Genomic DNA, 19,960 nt, shown 5'->3' on the forward strand with positions numbered 1-19,960 from the left:
CCATTTGTTTACATTTGAGACTCCCAGCAGAATAGTGAATTTAGTTAGTTGGTGCATCGAGTTAAATGTTTTTTGCCCAGTTGGACCAAAAGGTAACTTTCAATTTTCTGCACCGAAAATTTGGTCTTCCTGCTCGTTGGCCGAATTTCTGGTTTTTGCGTACAAACTATAATTTTAATTGTAAAAATTGCTTTTTAACTATTTTGTAACTGTATTTGATGTTTTATGTATTGCTACATTTTACAATGTTTAATGAAGATATTTTGAGTTTTTATACATTTTTGCCTTGCCGTGAAGTGAGAATTGAGTTGATTGAATGAAAAATATATCTCTAAAGAAATTCGTGGAGACAAGTTTAAACGAAGTGAGCAAAAAGTGTGTATAATCATGTGGTGGCTACATATTTTTTTTTTTTTTTTTTTTTTTTTTTTTTTTTTTGAGTTGGGAGTCTAATACGGGAGTTCCGAACAACTGCTCATTGCTGTTGTGACTATCTTCCTGATCTGAGAATAATGTGATCAATATATTATGTACGAATATCTTTTAGCCACGAATTCATTTGGCAAAAGTATCTGTATTAATGCTAATCCAGTGAGTAGGATGCATAAGAAGTTGTCCTCGCTGGGTTATACGACTCTTGACTCTGTTCAAGAGTCGTATACCAATCAGGAAAAACGTATGTAATGATCCTCTGCAAAATTTCGCTGAGGATGATTTCATGGTCGCAAATGCTCTCATGAAATCATCACATGCTGTAAAAAGTGGCTGTTTCATTTCGATCCTTAGACCAAAAGACAGTCGACGGAATAGGCGCGGTTGTGTGTCATGGTTACAAAAGATGACTCAAGTGCAGTAAAGGAAATCATTGAACGACCAATTATGGATCACATATTGAGTGACATTTCCAAAGGACCAACAACGCTTGTACCTACAAAATTTCATTTTCCTCGTGCTGACTATTGCCGATCTAGAGTAAGTTGCGTGTTACGTTTTGATCAACTTTTGTATGCAAAATTGCATTAAAGCCTAATATTTTTGTACACATGTTACTGTGAAACACCGAAATCTGGAGAATGTCGACTTTCACCGGTGAATGTCAACATTCACATAGTCGCTTGGTATATGTCCGAAATATTTTCCAAATACTCTTAATTCTGACTTACACCGGTGAATGTCGACATTCACCATGTACTAATGGTGAATGTTGAACATATAAGAATATTATATTTTCTTCTCCGTAATTCAGTCGGAAAAAAAAAAAAAACGCGCTTGAGATTTAAATGACTTAAATATAAGAAAATAAGAACTTAAGAACATAAGAACTTAAAACACACAGTACAAAATTAGAAAAAAAATAATACAAGTTAAAAACTTACTAAATTATGTGATTCAAATCTTATTTATTGCAACAACTTAAACTATTATGACACTTTGAATTGCACAAGAGGCCCTTGCTTTTACAACTGCATTTATTTGTGGAACACTTCCTTTTGCAATGTCAGCGTGTACATATACTCCTCTCTTCCGACCTACACCAGAGCATATCTGTGATTGTCGACATGCACCGGTGAGGGTCCGAAAGTACAAGAATGTAACGCAATATTCGATCTTTCATCGACGTATGTGGTGAATGTTGACATTCACCGGTGAAAGTCGACATTCTCCAATTTCGGTCTTTCACGATAACATATACACTAGTTCCTTCTCAACAAACTGACCTGTGCTATCACAGTTACATTGGGCTTGTAGGATTAGCAATAAAAGTAGTGAACAATAAACATGATTATAAAAGAACAGACAGTACAAGGAATTTAAGAACATAAGCATTGCAGGTTACCGGAACAGAGATGGCTCTGCGAGTGTCTACGTCTTGACCTTGATCCGTTGCCACAACTTGCAAAGTTATCGAAGGTGTTGTCTCACGATCCAAGTTAGCCGCAGCAGCCACTCTTATTATTCCCTGTAGATTAAAAATAATTACAATAAAGATTTTCGGTTTTTTTTTTTTTTTTTTTTTTTTTTTGGCACTGAAAATACGAAGAATTATTCAAAGAAGATTAGATTCTTAGTAGTCTATTTTACCAAACGTTTGCTTTATTTGATATCCCTTATGAAAAACTGAAACACAAAAAGTGTTGCTTTGCAAAATTATACAAAAATTTTGCTATGTTATCGTATTCTTAAACTTTTCAGATTATAATGACAACAAAGTTTTCTTTCGTGATGAAATATGGTGTGCAATTTTCTGAACATTATTGCTTATATGGGGGGGGACTAAATCTCATGAAAGCTTAAAATCAATTTAAATCATAAAATTAGTTGAAAGATTAAACTTTTGCTGATAATTATAAAACTTTAATTCCTGAAATTAGTGCTTTAAATTATTGCGTATGTACCCGTACCCTTGATAAGAGATATGATTTCTTAATTTCAATTAAATTTCACCATTATTTAAAATCCATTAATTTTTATTTAAATATGTTTTTAATCAAAAAGATATTGAAATTTTTTAATCAGGTAAAAAAAAATCATATCTGTTACGAAACCTTTCATTCCCTCCATGTGATGGATAATTTCAAAATTTAGGTTAATAAATTTTATAAATGAGAATTAAATCATCCTTTTTAATCCTCAAAGAAATTTTGATGATTTTAATAAGGCTTTTAAATACCAAAAGCGTGTATGGAATCGTTTGCAGAAAATTTAAGTAAGCCCAATTCTCTATAAATTGGATCTCATATTTTCAGTAGAATTCTTTTCGTTGATTCTATATGCATTATATAAATTCTGTACGTATAATGCTTAGAAACTTGAAATTTTTACGGAATATAAAATATTTATAGGCTTTTAAATGTTCAAAAGTTTCTATAGAATCTCTCGCAAAAAATTAAAGGAGGGAAACTTATTTATAATTCTTCAGAATTATGGCCCAGTTTTCTATAAACTAGATCTAATGTGTTTAGTAAAATTCTGTTTGTCGATTTTATGCACATTGTATAAGATTCTACACATATAACATGTAAAAAATGTAAAATTTTTATACATATGTCTGCATAATCTCTATATATAGTAACTCTATAGAATCTATATTTAAAATTTTATAAAATTCCGTAATAGATTTCTGATTTTCTTTATAGAAATTTGAGTCATTCCAAATTTCTATAGACAATTCTATAAGCATCCAAATATTCTTTGGGAAAACTGGTAACTTTAAAGGATTCTAAAGAAATTTAACATTGGATTTCTTTTACTGAATTCTATAAGTTATTGTCATAAAGAATGACATATTAATGTAACATGGAATTTGATTCTTCAACTATACACAGTTTTAAACAAATTTCATTTCCCTGTGATTTGAAGCTCAGGGTTTGGTATACAATGCCTGGTTAAAAAGTTTTAAAACTGATTTGCGCATTAATTGTATGAAAGGCGTTATCTGTTTGCAATAAACAGAACTATGAATAAGAAACATTTCGATTCTACTCTGCTAATCGCATTAGGATGAGTCTAGTTGTTAAGAAGAAAATCATCATTTGGTGTTTGAATGTTACTATTAATGTTTCTAATGGAATCATGTTTGGAATAGAGATGTGCAGTAAAGTTTTGTTCTGAAAGGGGCAAAGCTGCTAGAGAAACTTATCAAATGTTGCAGAATGCTTAGAATGAAAAGTGTTTGTCGCTTTCTAAGCCTATAAATATTTTATATTCCGTTTTTGTGGTTTGATAGATTTCGAGATGGTAGAGATGACGTAAAAGATGATGAAAAACGGGACGCCCTCGCACAAGCCGAATTGGTCCGAACATCAAAGTTGTCCTTGCTGCGTTAAATCAAGATCATCGATTAACGATTAGAATGCGTGCAGAACATTTAAACATTGATAAAGAAACTGTCGTACAATAACTGGTGATGATTTAGGAAAAAGGAAATTGTGTTCACTTTTTGTTCTGCATTCATTAACGACAGAACCAAAAGGGTGATCGAGGAGCGGTTTGTCAGGATCTTCTTGATATGCAAAATGGAGATCCAGACTTTAAAAAAAAAAAAAAAAAAAAAAAAAAAAAAAAAAAAAACCTCCTCACCGATGATGAACCGTGGCATTTCGCCTACGATCTAGAAAAGAAGAAACAAAGTGCAGATTGGGTTGGACGAAACTCGCTGAAGGCCAAAGAAAGGGAGTTTCCAAAAATCCAGGAGGAAGATAATGGGAGAGGCTTTTTTTTATTGCAGAAAGACTGATTGCAGAAGACTGATTCACCAGGAATTCATTCCTAAAGGAAAAACAGTGAATGTTATGTTTTACATGGGTATATTGGATCAGCTGTTGAAATGCATGGCACATGGACGTCCGGACTTCCATTTAAACAAAAATTGGTTCACCCCATTTGCCGGACTTACCACCACCAGATTACTTTTTTGTCTCCAAAACTGAAATTAAAGCTGAAAGGCCATCTATTCGACAGTATCAAGAAATACTATAAAAAACATTACGAGGGAGCTAATAAGAGATCTTCCAACATCCAGTACGCTATGGAACGTCTTGCGAAAAGCGCCAACCAATGTATAACTTCACAAGAGTTATATGTAGAATAATTGGTAAACAGTTTTTTTTAACTGCACTCATTAATGTTTTGAAGAGCTTAGTTCTTTTTGCTATATTGTGGATATCTTTCTGCTGCAAAATAAAATACAATGTGATAAAAATATTTAAAAAGCTTAATAATTTATTTATAAAACAATAAGAAACTAGTAGTACATATAGTGTATTGGTAAATTAGTTTAAAAATGAAACATTCAATTTTCACAGTTAATGAAACTGCTTGCTGATGACATACCTTTTGATCGATTGTGAAATCATGACTCCTTTCGCCAAGTAAGGAGTACTTAATGATCCCGAAGTCTCCAGCGTCAGCATCCACCGCCTGCACAGCGACCACCCTGGTTCCCTGAGGAGAATTTTCTGGCACTTTTGCGTGATAAGAGCTCTGCATTTGGAAGAATATTCATATGAAAGAAAGTAAAATGTAATAGGAAAATAAAAATAAGAAATGTTTTCATATGTTTAAGAATTACAAACCTTGTCGAACATGGGATCGTTGTCGTTGATGTTGATGACCTTAGCTGTGACAATGGCAGTAGCTGACATTTGTGGAATACCTGTGTCATAAACAACAACTTTGAAAACAACCTCTTGGATACTTTCGTAATCAACACGGCTCTTTACACTTATTACCCCTGAAACAGGAATTTAAATGTTAAATGCAGAAGTGATTACACCGGAACCAAAATCAGATTATTTAACGTTGACAAATATGTAAATTTTTTAATTAATTCTATACCCAAACCTAAAGTGAAATTACATGTAATTAAATAACAGATGTCTATAAATCATTCCAAATTGTAAAATGCTGCATTTGAAGAAGCCACCCAAACGGGGAAGTGGTCACTAGCTTTGACTGCTGTACCAAAGAGTCCGGTTTGAGGAAAACATGTACAGAGACTGTTCGCACATTTTTTAGACGATTTTGGTAAGCGGTAATAAAAAATCGTTTGCTGCAAAAGAAGTAATTGCAATTGTACTATGTTTTTAAAAGTCAAAATGATCGTCTGTGTTTTGAAAGTTTTGTTTTTATTCAAAATGGCGAATTTAACAAAGCAGTGGTTCGAAGGCTAAATTTACGCTCTTTCCGAAGAGAAATATGCACATTCCGTTATCCAAAAACGAGGTGAGAGTCATGGCTTTGTGATATCTAAAGCGTGGATACGTAATATCATCAACAAGAAAGGAAAAAAAAACGTCAAATTAGAGCCTGAAGTGGGACAAAAATTCCAAACAAGTATGCAAGGAAAAAACGGACATCTTCGACTATTGCAAAGGTACGTTGTTTATTGTTAAAATAAAATCCCCCTAGTCAAAGGACAGTTCCAAAATTATTAAAAGGCTCGGTGTCCACTGTAAACAAAATGATAAACGTTGATTTAAATCTTATGAAAGCGAAAAAACGCAATGTGCATCGTCTTCTTCCAAAGCATATCGCTCGACGCAGGACACGCTGCAGAATTCTATATGAGAAACACTTATCCAAAGAAAAATGGAAACAATTGTCACAATAGATGAAGCATGGGTGTATTTAAATGATTGTAACAAAAAAAAAAAAAAAATGGAAAAATGGAAAACAATTGTCACAATAGATGAAGCATGGGTGTATTTAAATGATTGTAACAAAAAAAAAAAAAAAGAGCCATTTGTTATCATAAAAGGGGAGAAAGAAATTTAAGTACATGGTTCAAAGAATCGAAAGAAAGTCTTTCTAAGGTATTCATGATTGCTGCTGGTTTTTCTTATAATGGCAAGTTAAAAATAAAGAGAGTGCAAAAACATGTCAAGATTAACTCCAAATACTATCAGGAACTTATTTTATCCGCAATTGTTTTGAATAAAATACCATCCCTTTACCCACAGTGCGTCCATCTGTGAGACACCATCAGGACAAAGCTAGCAGTCACACATCAAAATCCACTGTAAATTTTCTAAAGGAAATGGAACAAAAAACTGGTATCAAGGCCATACCCTTCACTGATATCCCTACTTAATCTCCCGATGTGTCACCTATGGATTTTTGTGCTTTCGGACTTAAAAACTGCATAATCCAAACGTTGTTCCCAAACCCTAACGGGACTCTGGAAAGCTGTTCGGGAGGAATAGGATAGAATAGCTCTTCTGCCACTTCAAAAGGCATTATTATCCTGGAAATTGCGGTGTCGAAAGATAGTTTAGAATAAGGGATGTCAAATAGAACATTTAAAACACAAGAATTTTATGTAATTTAGTTTTTTGAATACAATATACATCGTCTAAAAAATGTGTGAATAGCCTCTGTAATTTATTCGTCCCTTCACAGGAGGCAGAGGAGGCTCAACTATTAGATGCCTCCATAATAAAGAGACTACCGCTTTAAATTAACCACAGCAAAATAAACGAGGTCTTAAGCTATCAAAGAAAGGGACAACACAAAAAATGTATTTAGAGTTTCAAACAAAAGGAACAGCACTAAATTTCTCACAGCTGGTTTTATTATAACTTGTGAACTGATATGGAATTATTGTTCCAGAATAATGTCTGACTATTTATACACAGTGTCAACCACAGCAGCATATCAGCAATTTGGGATGTGAAATTATGCCTTATCCCTCATACCTATCTGACATTTTCCGAACGGATAACCATTTCTTCTGCAGGTGAGCCATTTCGTTTCCAAAAGCTGCTTTGCCATTGGCGGATCAGTTTAACAGGCAACGGAAAATTTCACAAGTTTCCAAGACACTGATTTTTACTGCCTTGTACGAAATAAAGGAAGTATTGTAATCGCAAAAAATTTCGGTTATCATATTTCGACGAAAATATGCATTTCAACCGCTCTCGAAACCATTTGAACGATATTTTTGCGTGACATCTGTACGGACAGAATAAACGTCAGTTTTTGCCAAAAAGGGACCGTAAAAGGGATTTAAAATGGATTCAGAAGATATTTTTTCTTGACGTCTGTACGTACGTACGTATTTATCTCGCATAACTCAAGAACAAGTAGCTGTAGAACGTTGAACGTTTGTGTATGGGACTACTATAATGTGAAGTTGTGTATCTTTCTTTTTCGTTGCATACGGCTGCACCAATCGTATATAAATATGTAAATATTCCCACTCTGCTACCTGGCTCGCTGAGCTTAGTTTTTTATTCTTATATATTGGTAAATCGTGCATTTTTTGCTTTAAAAGTTATTGAATTATGTAGTTTTTATGTTCCGGTTAAGGTTTGTGTGCCTTTAGTTAATCTGCATGCAATAGTTGTAGATTTATCAACAATTTGAAACTTTAAATGGCAAGTTAAGCCTAACGAACCACCAAGTGTTTGCATGTAAAACTCAGTTGAATAGTGAATTCAGTTTCTGCACCTTCAATGTCTTTTTTCCAATTGGAACCAAAAGTAAACTTTAAATTTTCTGCATAAAAAAAAATCTGCCATCTTTCCGAATTGCTCGTTTTTGCGTAGAAACTCTAATTTTAACTATGAATTTCTTTTAAACTGTTTTAACTATATTTGGTTTTTTATGTTTTCTGTATTTTACAATTTTTAATGAAGCTGTTTTGAATTTTTATGTACTTTTGCTTTGCTGCGAAGGGAGAACTGAGTTAATTGAATAATAAATATATCTCTAATGATATTCGAGGATATAAATTTAAATGAAATGCAACAAAAATGTGTATAATTTAATAAGGCTTACAAAGAAGTCATATGGTGTCCACACGAAAATTTATTTATGTAATATAAATAAGTTTTCCACCCGATGGCAACAATGCATTGATGTTACTGGAGATTTACTTTCATTAAGCAGTCATTTCCCTTCTTTTTGTTTCCTTCTTTTCCAGTTTCATTTAGAAAAGGCCGATTTTTGCTAACTGCATCTTCTTTCATTTAAAAAGCTTCACGATATACTACTTTAATGGTTGTTTAAGAACTTACCAGAGACATTATCAATGTGAAAGTACTCATTCTCTGGCTCAATCCGGTACTCTGCGATGTTAGAATCTGGATCAGTTGCAATAAGAGTGGCAACTACACTTCCCTTCGGTTGCTCTTCCATGGCATTCACATGAACTTCCGGTGTCTCGGGAGTCCATGGTCTTGGGAAAGATGGAGGATAATCATTAAGATCGATGATAGTCACCACCAGAGTACCTAAAGCAATTCACATTAATAAATAATTAATATTATTAAATAACGTTAATATAATTTTAAGAATTAATATTTATAAATATTCACGATCAGAAAATTTTATTTTTTATTTCTATTATACTTGTATTATATAATACTAAAAAATTAATAGAATGTAGGAAGAAAATCAACGGTTTTAAGTGCTTAGCGCAAAGACGGAAAAAATACTGAAGCAAATTAAGAACGTCTGTGTTATTGAAACTATGTTCAGATACATAAAACAGTTTTTTTCACAAAGCTCTTGAAATTCTTTAACAGATAATAACAATGTTTTACATAAATGAAAGAAAAACAGTAAATGAAAGAAAAACAGTTTAAACAGGAGCTCTCTCTCTATATATATATAAGATAAATATATATAGCTATAAATTATACTTTAAATTAGCAACAGCCCTCTTAATTCCTCTTTTTAATTTGGGTACTTCCCCTCTGTACTTTAAATATAGTGAGAAATTATTCTAAAGTACGTCTTTCAAATTTAATCCGGTTATGTAATCGTGCCTGCTGTGCAATGAAATCTCAGCCAATCAGTTTATATTAATTTCTGTTATAAATACTACTGCAACCAACTGCGCATTTCTTTTTTCCCCTCTTTGCTTGATGCTAGCAAACGTACTCCCCAGCGCTTCGCTTTGTTTCATTGTTAAGATGTAAACTGCTATTATACAAAAATTGTGGGATGGAAGCACCCCTAATGATGATGTGTAATAGAAAACAATATTTGTCCTAAGAATTAAGCTATCAAGGAATAAAATTCAAACTATGCCTATGTCTGTCATCAAGTGTCATCCATCTACCTCCGCAGTAAAGCCTCTCTAAGTTATTACCAACGCAAAGAACCATCGTCAATCCATTGTAATTATTCTCCAGTCCTCATATGATTGATAATCATGAGATATAAAATATGAAAGTAAACGACTAACTTTAATTTAGCAATGTTAAGTTCATTGTTATAAACTGCTATTATATAAAAACTGTGGGATGGAAACGCACCCCTAATGTGTAATAGAAAACAGTATTTGTCCTAAGAATTAAGCTATCAAGCAATAAAGTTCAAACTATAGACCTATGTCAGTCATCAAGTGCAATCCTTCTAACTCCGCAGTAAAGCCTCTCTAAGTTATTACCAAAGCAAAGAACCATCGTCAATCCATTGTAATTATTCTCCAGTCCTCATATGGTTGATAATCATGAGATATAAAATATGAAAATAAACGAGTAACTTTAATTTATCAGTGGTCTTTTTACATTGACTACGCCTGTCTTAAGAATTATTAGTATATAAATATAAAGGACGTCATCTGAAAACTAATCCGCATTATGTCATCTTATGCATCCTGCAATGTTGTCAGCTCTTGCCCAATCACCGTTCAAAATTTAAGCAAAGAAATCAATTCCATAAATACCTTTTTGCTGAAATGCGCACTGACTTTCCTTTCTTACTTTCGCTATATAAACGCGTGCTGTTCATTTCTCCGCTTCATCTGTTGTGCAAAGATGTGATAAGTTATATAGAATTGTGGGGTGCTTACCGCATCTATAATGATGATGTGTGATTAAGAATCTGTACCGTAAGGTTTAAATGAGCAGAGATAAATTGTGTTTTGATATGTTCAGTCACGATTCTTAGTTTGTCTTCGTTATGCATCTCAGGTATCTACGTAGCTCTACTATTCTCTATATCAGTAAATAATCAAGTTACCCGTAGAATTTAATACGGCGCACGGAACGCCGTACCATTCAGTCATTCCATAAAATAATACACTGTTGGCCATTAAAATTGCCATACCATGAAGGAAAGCAAATAATAAAAAGATATTTATTGTAAGTAAACAGTATGGCATGAAGACAAAATGATTAAATTTATAAGCAGTTTGGGGGTTTACAGGAAGGCGAAATTAGTAGAAACAGCTGCCAACCGTGGCAGCTAAAACACCCTTACCTGGTTAGGCATGAGGTCGAACTGGGCTTGGATGACAGAAACGGGTAACTCATTCCATGCCGCTTCATGTCTATGCCACACTTCATCAAACGTATTAGCTGGAGAGGAGTGGCGGGCCAGTCTCTCAGCAACCCAAGACCAGATGTTTTCAATGAGTGACAGATCTGGAGACCGTGCAAGCCAGGTGGCAATCGAATACCCAGGGTGGCCAGGGTGGCAATCGAATATCGAGGAAGGTCAGAACACGACGTGCAACATGTGGGCTTGCATTATCTTGTTGGAAGATGGCGTTTGGCAGGCCTCGAAGATAGGGCACAACCACTGGATGTAAGATGTCTGAAATGTACCGATTTGCGTTCAAATTACCGTCGATCCAAACCAGAGATGTGCGTGTCGTGTACCCAATGGCTGCCCAAACCATCACACCGGGTGCTGGGTCCCTATGCTGATATCAAATGCAAGCAGGCAACGCGCTGTCTCCTCGGAGCCACCAGTTATGTATACGACCATCCGAATACTGCATGCAGAACCGGAACTCGTCTGAAAAGATGACATTGTGCCACTCCTGAATCCAGCTTTGTCGTTCGACACACCAGAGTCGCCGTCTCTCTCTATGCTGCATTGTCAAGGGAAGGCGAAGTAATTGTCGGCGTGGTGATAGTCCATGTTGCTGGACCTTACGAGCGGATTCTGGGCGTGCTGCAAACGTGCCCATTTCCTGACCAATGGTGCGTGGTCTGATTTGTACGGTTTTGCAAGGCTGACTTCACAATATGACTGTCCTCTCGGGCGTTAATCATGGGAGGGCGTTGAGATCCTGCATGCCGTTCAGTATGATCCTCAGCGACCGATTGATTCCATATTCGCATGACAGTGGTTGGATGGCGGCCAGTGCGATGAGCGATATCACGGAACGATAATCCACACTCTCGATAGGCAACGATCCTACCTCTATTGAATTCCGACACTTGCTGGTAAGCATGTCTTCTTATTCGAGATATAACAGGATATTCTTAGGAAACTCTGACCTTACAAAACGCTTTCCGAATGAGAAATCCATTACACAACTTTTCTTCTATGCAGTGCTTCGGTTTCTCCCTCCCGCGTCGTCTAAATGCGCTATACCGAATTTGCATATCCCAACCTCTTCTTCTTTTCATGTGATTCTGATGTCTGTCAGATGATTCTTTCCTGGTGTTGCAATTCTAATGACCAGCAGTGTATTTAACATTGCATACTGAATGCTAAAAATGCACATTCGGCTGCTTTCGTTCAAGGAAAATCGAGATGTCTGCAGAAGTTAGTATCTGATTCAAACACTCCGCGAGAAAGTAGTTAGCAAGATGGTGAATAACGAATCATTGAATGTTGAAAAGAAAATAGCAGCTATAACGTTTTTTGAAGAAATGAAGAATTTGGTGACGACACAAAAACATTTTCAGGCACACATTAGTTCAGCATGGGGTTCCTGCAAACATACCATTCACAGACTGAGCAACTGAAAGCCATTGGATCTGTATTGATAAATAGACGCTAGCCATCAAGTGTTCACACATCTGGACATGGAACAAATTCCCTTTGGTTCTTGCCCGCACGTTGCAGATGCCGTTGATTTCCTGTTTGATATGTTTAACGTGCGTGTGATGTCACTTCTACTTCCTGAATATCACGAAATTGGAAAACAGTGTTCCCTGCATAGCCCAAATAATAATCCTTGTGAATTCATTTTATAGGGTTTTTGAAAAACAAGAAGCCCGCTTGCAAATGTTCTTGATGTGCTGTTTGAGATATTTAATGTGCGTGTAATGTCGCATCGATTTCCTGAACATCATGAAATTGGAAAACAATAGTCTCTGCACAACCCGAACATGTGAATTCATGTGTCATATAACATGTGAATTCCTTTTATAGGACCTTTGAAATATAGGTTATACGCAAAGAAGCATACAAATGTAGCAAAACTCAGCATTCTTATCATACATTCGTGCGGCCATCAGCGGCCGGGCGTAAAATCACTGAGCACTGGTAGTTTTGACTTGGGTTTGAATTCAGGCGAACAGGCTGCCTGTTCAGCGTGTTTTCGTGGTTTTGGGTAACTGGCTCGTATACAGGTCGTAAAATGTCTCTTACACACGTTACACATGGGTATCCCCATGTGTAAAGTGTATACGAGTCAGTTTGCCTCAGAACGTCCTCCGCGATGGCAACCCGATCCTTATGCAGATAGCCCTAGTTTGCTTTACTATAATAAACTAAACCATACATTTGTGCCATGCAAATTTGGAAGACGCATGTCACAGGCCTGCAACAAATGCAAAAGTTCGCTTGAAAGAGATTGTGAAACAAAATGGTGGGACAAATTCAACACATTCTTCTCTAAATTCTCTTTTCATACTCAGACATATATTTACATTCATTGTATAAAACTTCAATGACTAATAAACAAAGCAAAGGATATTACATTTCGTGCCCCACTCTGTAGTTGAAAGTGCTGATTGATTGTTTGAACACTTTGCTGCTGAATGTCCTTTACTTTGTAAGTTATATTAGTGTTTAAATAAATACGGATATTTGTAATTTGCATATTTTTTCAAAGTGTACAGGAAAGGGTGTTTCGAATAATAATCTTACCTGTTCCCGTCTGAGGAGGAGTAGCAGTGATATCAGTGACAATTACTGTAAGAGTTACTATAGCCGCCATTTCTCTGTCCAAACGACTGGCAACTTTCACTTCTCCAGTTTCAGGAATCACGTCAAAGAACGACTAGAAGAAGACAGCAGATTCTATCATTCTGTCATTCAAATAATCCACTTTTTTTTTACAGTTAAACAAAATTAAATAAAAAAACCCCACTAAAAAGTACGAAACTATAGTGGCTATGTAGTTATTATTACAAACACAAATGCAAACATAACACAAATGCATACTTAGAACATAGAGTAGAATATCTCTTAAACGGCAGCAAGATTCCAGAAATTTCAGATAAAAGTATTTTTGGATAATTGAATATTTATTTAGTTAGATCAGGCTTGTTATACTAAGAGGCAGATATATAATACAATTTTTTTCGACATTTTCCGATTGTTGGTCCCTTGCATATTTTCTAAATATCAGAGACCTAAATTTCGTGTTTAAAGTCAGACCTTTCAAAGTGCAGCTATTTTGATATTATCGGTCAACTGCGGACCGTTTAGGAGAGATTTTACTGCATTTGGATCTCGATTTTAATTAAAACTTCAGAATTTTTTATTTACCCTACCAAGCATCTGAAATGCCAGAAAATTCTCCATACTATCCGTTTCGTGGCATATTATTCTATATTTTATTCATATTTATGAATTTCAGCGCATTTTGGTAAAATCGCTCACAACTGAAACACACAAATAAAATGATTTAATTTACTAGGATTTATTTAAAATAGTAGATTTTGACCAGTTCCACATTCATAATTGCCTGCCTGTTATTATAATCTGTAAAAGAAAAAAATCTGAAAAGTTTCAGACTTTAACGGTCGCTCGAAAGGGTTCGTTAAGGTTTTTTATGCTCTCTGTGAACTCGCAGTCTATCAGCCTGCTGATTTTTAACATAACACTTGAACATAAAGTTAACATTTACATAAATAACATGAAGTTATTTACAGTGCAAGCTGTAATTGATTAAAAGATCTCATAAAACAGGGGATGTTTTTAAAACCTGCGCAATAGTCTGAAGAAAGTATTTTAATACCTCTAAAGCCCACATAATATCAGGAATCTTTTAAGATTTTATATACATCATTGCAAAGTAAACAAAAGAAAAAAAAATCTGTATAATATTTCTTTGTTTTTAGTCAAAAGGTGACATTACTCTTAAATCTGATATTAGTCGCGAAACGGTATTTTACATCGAAAAACTTTAATGCGTTATGCTACGTTTCAAATTGCTGCCACAAATATCATATTTAAATAAATTAAATTATGAAGAATCTGCATGGATGTACGTACTTTTCTAGCATTGTGATAAAACAACGGTACCTAGAGCTATGAAATTTTGAATAACGTAGTCTTCTACCCGAAAACATGGGCACCTGGAAGCACGAATTTTAAATTTTGAATTTGTTTCATTATCTATTTCATAGTTTGTAAAAATTTAACAAATTTTTGATTAAGGGGGCTCATACACCTTAAACCCCTTATGATCTTCGAACATGTGACTGCTGCAAGAATTGGGATATTTTATTTATTTTAAAAGTAATTGCTTCCACCTTTTTACAGCTGACTAAAAAATAAAGCTGCTTTCTGAAATAGTAATCAGAAAGTTTGTGTTGCCACAAATATGTTTGTAATTTAATCCACTTTGTGACAAAATGTTTCGTCTTGTTTCCAACTTCCGCCCATGATATTTTAAAAATGGCTAATGGTACATACTTGAAATTTCATGGAATTCTTTATATGGCACTATTTTCTAACTGAACCAAAAATCTGATGAATATTATAATATTAAAAAATTTTATGTACGAAAACATTACAGATTTTTTTTAAATAAAATACGTTTTATAAAAGCAACTCCAAATAAAATAAAAATGTAACACGAAATTTTAAAAATTTTTGGTTCTAAGTAGTTTTCAAATGTTATAAAAGCTATATATTAAATATGAAATTAAATTATGCAACAGAATGATTTAAACTGTGCATGCAAGGTGGAAACATGACGAAAACTTTTGTCACAAAGCGGATTAAATTATCAAAATATTTGTGGCAACACAAACTTTCTGATTGCTATTTCAGAAAGCAGCTATATTTTGTAGTCAGCTGTAAGAAGTTGAAAGTAATTGCTTTTAAAATAAATGAGTTACTCCAATTCTTGCAACAGTCACTTATTCGAAGATCTTATGAATTTTAAGTCCCCTTTAATTTAATAATTTTAATAATTTAATTTAATTTAATTTAATTTAATTTTAAGTTAACAAATTGAACTATTTCAAAGTGAGCAGTGGCAACACTGTATGGAATAAAACATATTTACTTCCAGCGCGCGAATCTGTGTATCGGAAATTTTGAAGATATGCTATTTTTAAATATTTTGTGGTTTTGCCATTGAATCGAATTTTGTGAGGTAATATTAAAGAAGCTGATATTAAATAAATAAAATAAATACACGAAACGTTAATAACCAAAAAGAGAAAGAAAACTTTTTGTAAAGCCATTAACTTAGTAAGAAAACTGAACATTGATATGATAAACTCAGAAAAGGTGGAAGAAGAGTTTAAAAAATACCAACATTTAACGTTGCATCGAGGATTCTAAACGTACACTGCTATCTGCTTTTCAAAGTTTTGTAATTTTTCAGCCTGAATTGTATACAGAGTAAGTGTGAAGAAAATGAGGCTTAATAATAAAGCTAAACACACACATAAAAAAAGGTTTATTATGAGTGAGCATAACAGCAGGCTGATAGACTGCGAGTTCACAGTGAGCGTAAAAAACCTTAACGAACCCTTTCGGGCGACCGTTAAAGTCTGAAACTTTTCAGATTTTTTTCTTTTACAGATTATAATAACAGGCAGGCAATTATGAATGTAGAACTGGTCAAAATCTACTATTTTAAATAAATCCTAGTAAATGAAATCATTTTATTTGTGTGTTTCAGTTGTGAGCGATTTTGCCAAAATGCGCTGAAATTCATGTTACTAGAGTAGGACTAAGGAATAAGATAAAAGTATCATTAAACAAGGGATATTTCATTAAACATAATATTTAACTCTTCTTAATAAAAACATATTTGATGAAAATTTATTTCTGCCTTTTATGTATGGACTGTAATTAAATGAATGTTATTTCGACGCAAATCATTCATTTGATTGAAACTTTATATGAAAAGACATTTCAGTATTACCTTAAATCCTGTGACTACAGATGGCAGCTGCCTTCCATCTTTGTCGGTAGCTGTGATTGGTTCAGAAATGGCATACACTAAAGATTCGGGGCTGCTGATATCGGGATCAGCTGCTTTCAAAGTATAGAAGACATGGCCTTCATTTTGATCTGAAATGGGAGAAGAATAACGTTATTTTCACCAAAGTTATTTTAACTAATAGCACTTAGAACATAATATGAAAGTTTGCATCCTTTTTATTCGTTATAAGCGATGATAATGTTAAAATTACTTGAAAAAATAAACGGAGCACCTTTTAATTCCGTCGTGCGCAATGAAACGGAAAGAAAAATAAGTTACCATAAATTAATTTTGCCAAGGGAATTATTCTTAGTGCAAGACAAATTTTTAAATTTCTTTACAAGTTTCTCCCCAAATTTTACAAAATTTCGTATTTTGGGATAATTTGAGTCGTAGAATCGAAATATGGAAGAAGATGCCATTTCAGAAAAAGTCCGATTTTGTGTCAATATAGTTATATTCTGTCTTGCCGGTTTCTTTGCTCCTGGTGAAGAGGGATCGGTACCTGTTTTCCTTGAAAATCGTTTGCGATCGTGACTAAATCTACGCCAAACAAAAAGTTGTTGCTTTCATAATTTTATGTCAAATACTCTATTTTACTTCATTTACAATCATAAATATATTAATATTGATAAGAACCATGTGCCCTTTTATTCATATTTTTTTAAATCAATGTGGGCTTTCATTCATGTGTGCTTTCATACATTCGCCATTTGTCCCGTGGATAATCAGCAAAGTGGTTTTTATTTGTTTTATTTGGAGGGGAAGGGCGCTTTTGTGGTGTGCGCTTTTATCCGACCACCTTTCTAATTAACTATAAAAGCGCTTTGTAAGGAAGGAGAAAATGTCTCCTTATATTTTTCTCTATTTAAAGAGCAACTGGAAGGAGAGGACATACTCGCCAGTTCTCGGTGACGAATTATTATTGTCCATCATCTTTTAGTTCGGGCTCCACTTGTAAAGTTACTTAAAATTCATTTCAAATGGGGAAAGATGAAGAATCCACAATGCTTTCCGGGACTCGAATGCCGCTGCCTCATATTATTCAATTATAAAACGAAGCCACACGGTAAGGAAGCAGGAAATTTTTTACATATTATTAAAACGCAGATGTCACATTATATTCATTCCCCAATGTTCTAAGTTAAAAAAAGCTTTGAAATATTCAAAACTTTATTATAATAATGAAAACCACGCACCCATTTTATTAAAATCAGCTTTGGTAAATACTTTGACCCAATTTCATCGTTCAAAATGCATTTTCTACTTTCAAACGGGAGTTTCAGAAATCTGAGCAATGAATTTTAAATAAAAATTCCTGTAACTTTCCTTTATTTTTTAATTTGTAATATAGATATCTATAATATATATATATAAATGAATTAAGTGAGAAAATAATAGCTACCTTCTGTAACTTGTGTACGTTGCGTGGAAGGAGTAAAATAGGGTGCCTTGTCATTACTGTTGAGGATGTTTACAATTAAGGTTGTCGTGCCAGTTTGCGTGGGACTGCCTCCATCCACAGCTATTATCTGAAATAAAAAAATAAACGTAAAAAAAATTAAAAAAAAAAAAAAAAAAGACTATATGCAGTAATATAATATTTTACTTGGTACTATTCCATTTTGAAGGCCGTAAAAAAATTGCAGCGAAAATGTATGCGCAAAAGCGCCAAATCTAGCAAACGCGCCCATTTAACAGGGCGCCAAATCTAGCGTACGCGCTGATTTCAGATTGCGTAAGTTTATATAGTTCTATATTTCTTGAGACGCCATTGAAATACTAGTTTAATTTTTAAATCCTTTTTTGATTTTAAATCGTTTTTGATATCCTATGAATTTAATAATTTGAAATTGCCCATGACGAAAAGTCGGTAATAGAATTTTGGGTAAAGTGCAGAATGACCCACTGCTTGATGCGTTTTTAAGAATTGCACATACTCGGTATCCATGTACACACAGACTTATTTTCACTTAAAAAAAAAAAAAATCCCAGAATTGCACAAAATTACACTGCGCACACCCTTGACTTTATCTATGTACACATCGACCTATCGTCACTTAAAAAGTAAAAGAAAATTGACAAAAATCCAACTGTTTTTACCCTTGTAAAAAGCGGCAAACAAATAAGTGGGCGATTCTGCACTTTACCGAGAATGTTTTCAAAGAAAAGGCATCATTCATTATAGAAAATGACGTTTGAACAACCAACGAAATGAAATTATGCTTTACGATAAGTCGGTAGCGAAATAGCGATGCAGGCCTTCATTCAGTTATGTTTAGCAATTTTTATATAAATTATAATAATGAAAAAGTATTATATGAAATTAACCTTTCATCTAAATTAAAACATCAATCTTAGATCGTTATTTACTATTATACTTCCTTTCTTGCCGCCATTATTAGGGTTGCTGCAATTATTTTTGGCAGCATTGGCATCAACAATAGTTTGGCGATTTTTTACGGCCCTCGAAACCGAATCGTATCTTTTACTTATTATAGACTACCAGTGGCGAACTATTCGAAGACGGCTGAATACCGAAAGTTCGATCCTACGCAAACGAGCTGGCTTATGTTTAGTTTTCCTGACTTTCCTCGTGTTAACGCTTTGCGTTTGACAGGTGATTCTCGGTCACTATTTCATTTATAAATCCAGATGTGAATCTGGATCACCACTCCGTTTGAAGTGATAATTCTAGCGGTGATGATCTTTGTTGAGATTTGTTTTGAGCAATATCGTTTCACGAGTGTATTCAACAATACTTGCGTATAAAACAACTGACAATATTCAATCTTAAATGAGTTTTTCAGATTTATTGTTACATATGCGTCTTCGACGTTAGTTCGAATTCGACATTTGCAAAGTTAATTTCAAAATTTTAAATATTTGACGTCATTTTTTATTTGCCTTAATGGGTAAGTTAGTAAATAAATTAAGAATAATTCGAGGCTGATTTTTTCCCCTTTAAATACAATTTAATGATATTCTTTTGTGATTGACTAGTGTGTATCATATTTTTATTTATAATTTTGTTACAACCGGTAGAATGAAAGAATTTTCACGCAAGTAATTTATAAGCTTTCAAAAGCTAAAAAAAAGTCATTATTATTCTTATGAAGATTATTGCCTTCGAAACATAATCTAATAATTGTATAAAAAATTCTTTAAACTAAAAATATTTTTCGTTTTTAATTTATGCAAATAATGTTACGAACTGTCTACGTGCCAATACCGAAGCCTGTCAGTATTTTCTAGAACGCGAATTCTATACGATTTTGTGAATAAGATCTCCATTTTGAGAAACATTATATT

General features: G+C 33.8%; 2 protein-coding genes across 4 annotated transcripts in view; one reads left to right on the top strand and one right to left on the bottom strand.

The window, feature by feature from the left end:
* The window catches only part of Cad87A (cadherin 87A), a 164,418-nt gene that overhangs the window by 64,960 nt on the left and 79,498 nt on the right, over window positions 1-19,960 (bottom strand). For all 3 annotated transcript variants that reach the window (XM_035376800.2, XM_085816133.1, XM_085816134.1), the window contains exons 21-27: window positions 18,054-18,180; window positions 16,589-16,737; window positions 13,345-13,477; window positions 8,520-8,735; window positions 5,076-5,233; window positions 4,834-4,983; window positions 1,838-1,960 (exon numbers count right to left, since the gene is read on the bottom strand). In XM_035376800.2, the coding sequence (XP_035232691.1) occupies window positions 1,838-1,960; window positions 4,834-4,983; window positions 5,076-5,233; window positions 8,520-8,735; window positions 13,345-13,477; window positions 16,589-16,737; window positions 18,054-18,180 (1,056 nt within the window). The remainder of the gene's footprint in view (window positions 1-1,837; window positions 1,961-4,833; window positions 4,984-5,075; window positions 5,234-8,519; window positions 8,736-13,344; window positions 13,478-16,588; window positions 16,738-18,053; window positions 18,181-19,960) is intronic.
* Window positions 1-19,960, top strand: part of LOC118192048 (calpain-9-like) — a 390,870-nt gene that overhangs the window by 22,986 nt on the left and 347,924 nt on the right. The gene's annotated exons all lie outside the window — the stretch shown is intronic.

The sequence above is a fragment of the Stegodyphus dumicola genome, chromosome 4 (assembly GCF_044657685.1).
Source record: "Stegodyphus dumicola isolate Sdum_Otavi_A_Nest chromosome 4, ASM4465768v1".
NCBI lineage: Eukaryota > Metazoa > Arthropoda > Arachnida > Araneae > Eresidae > Stegodyphus > Stegodyphus dumicola.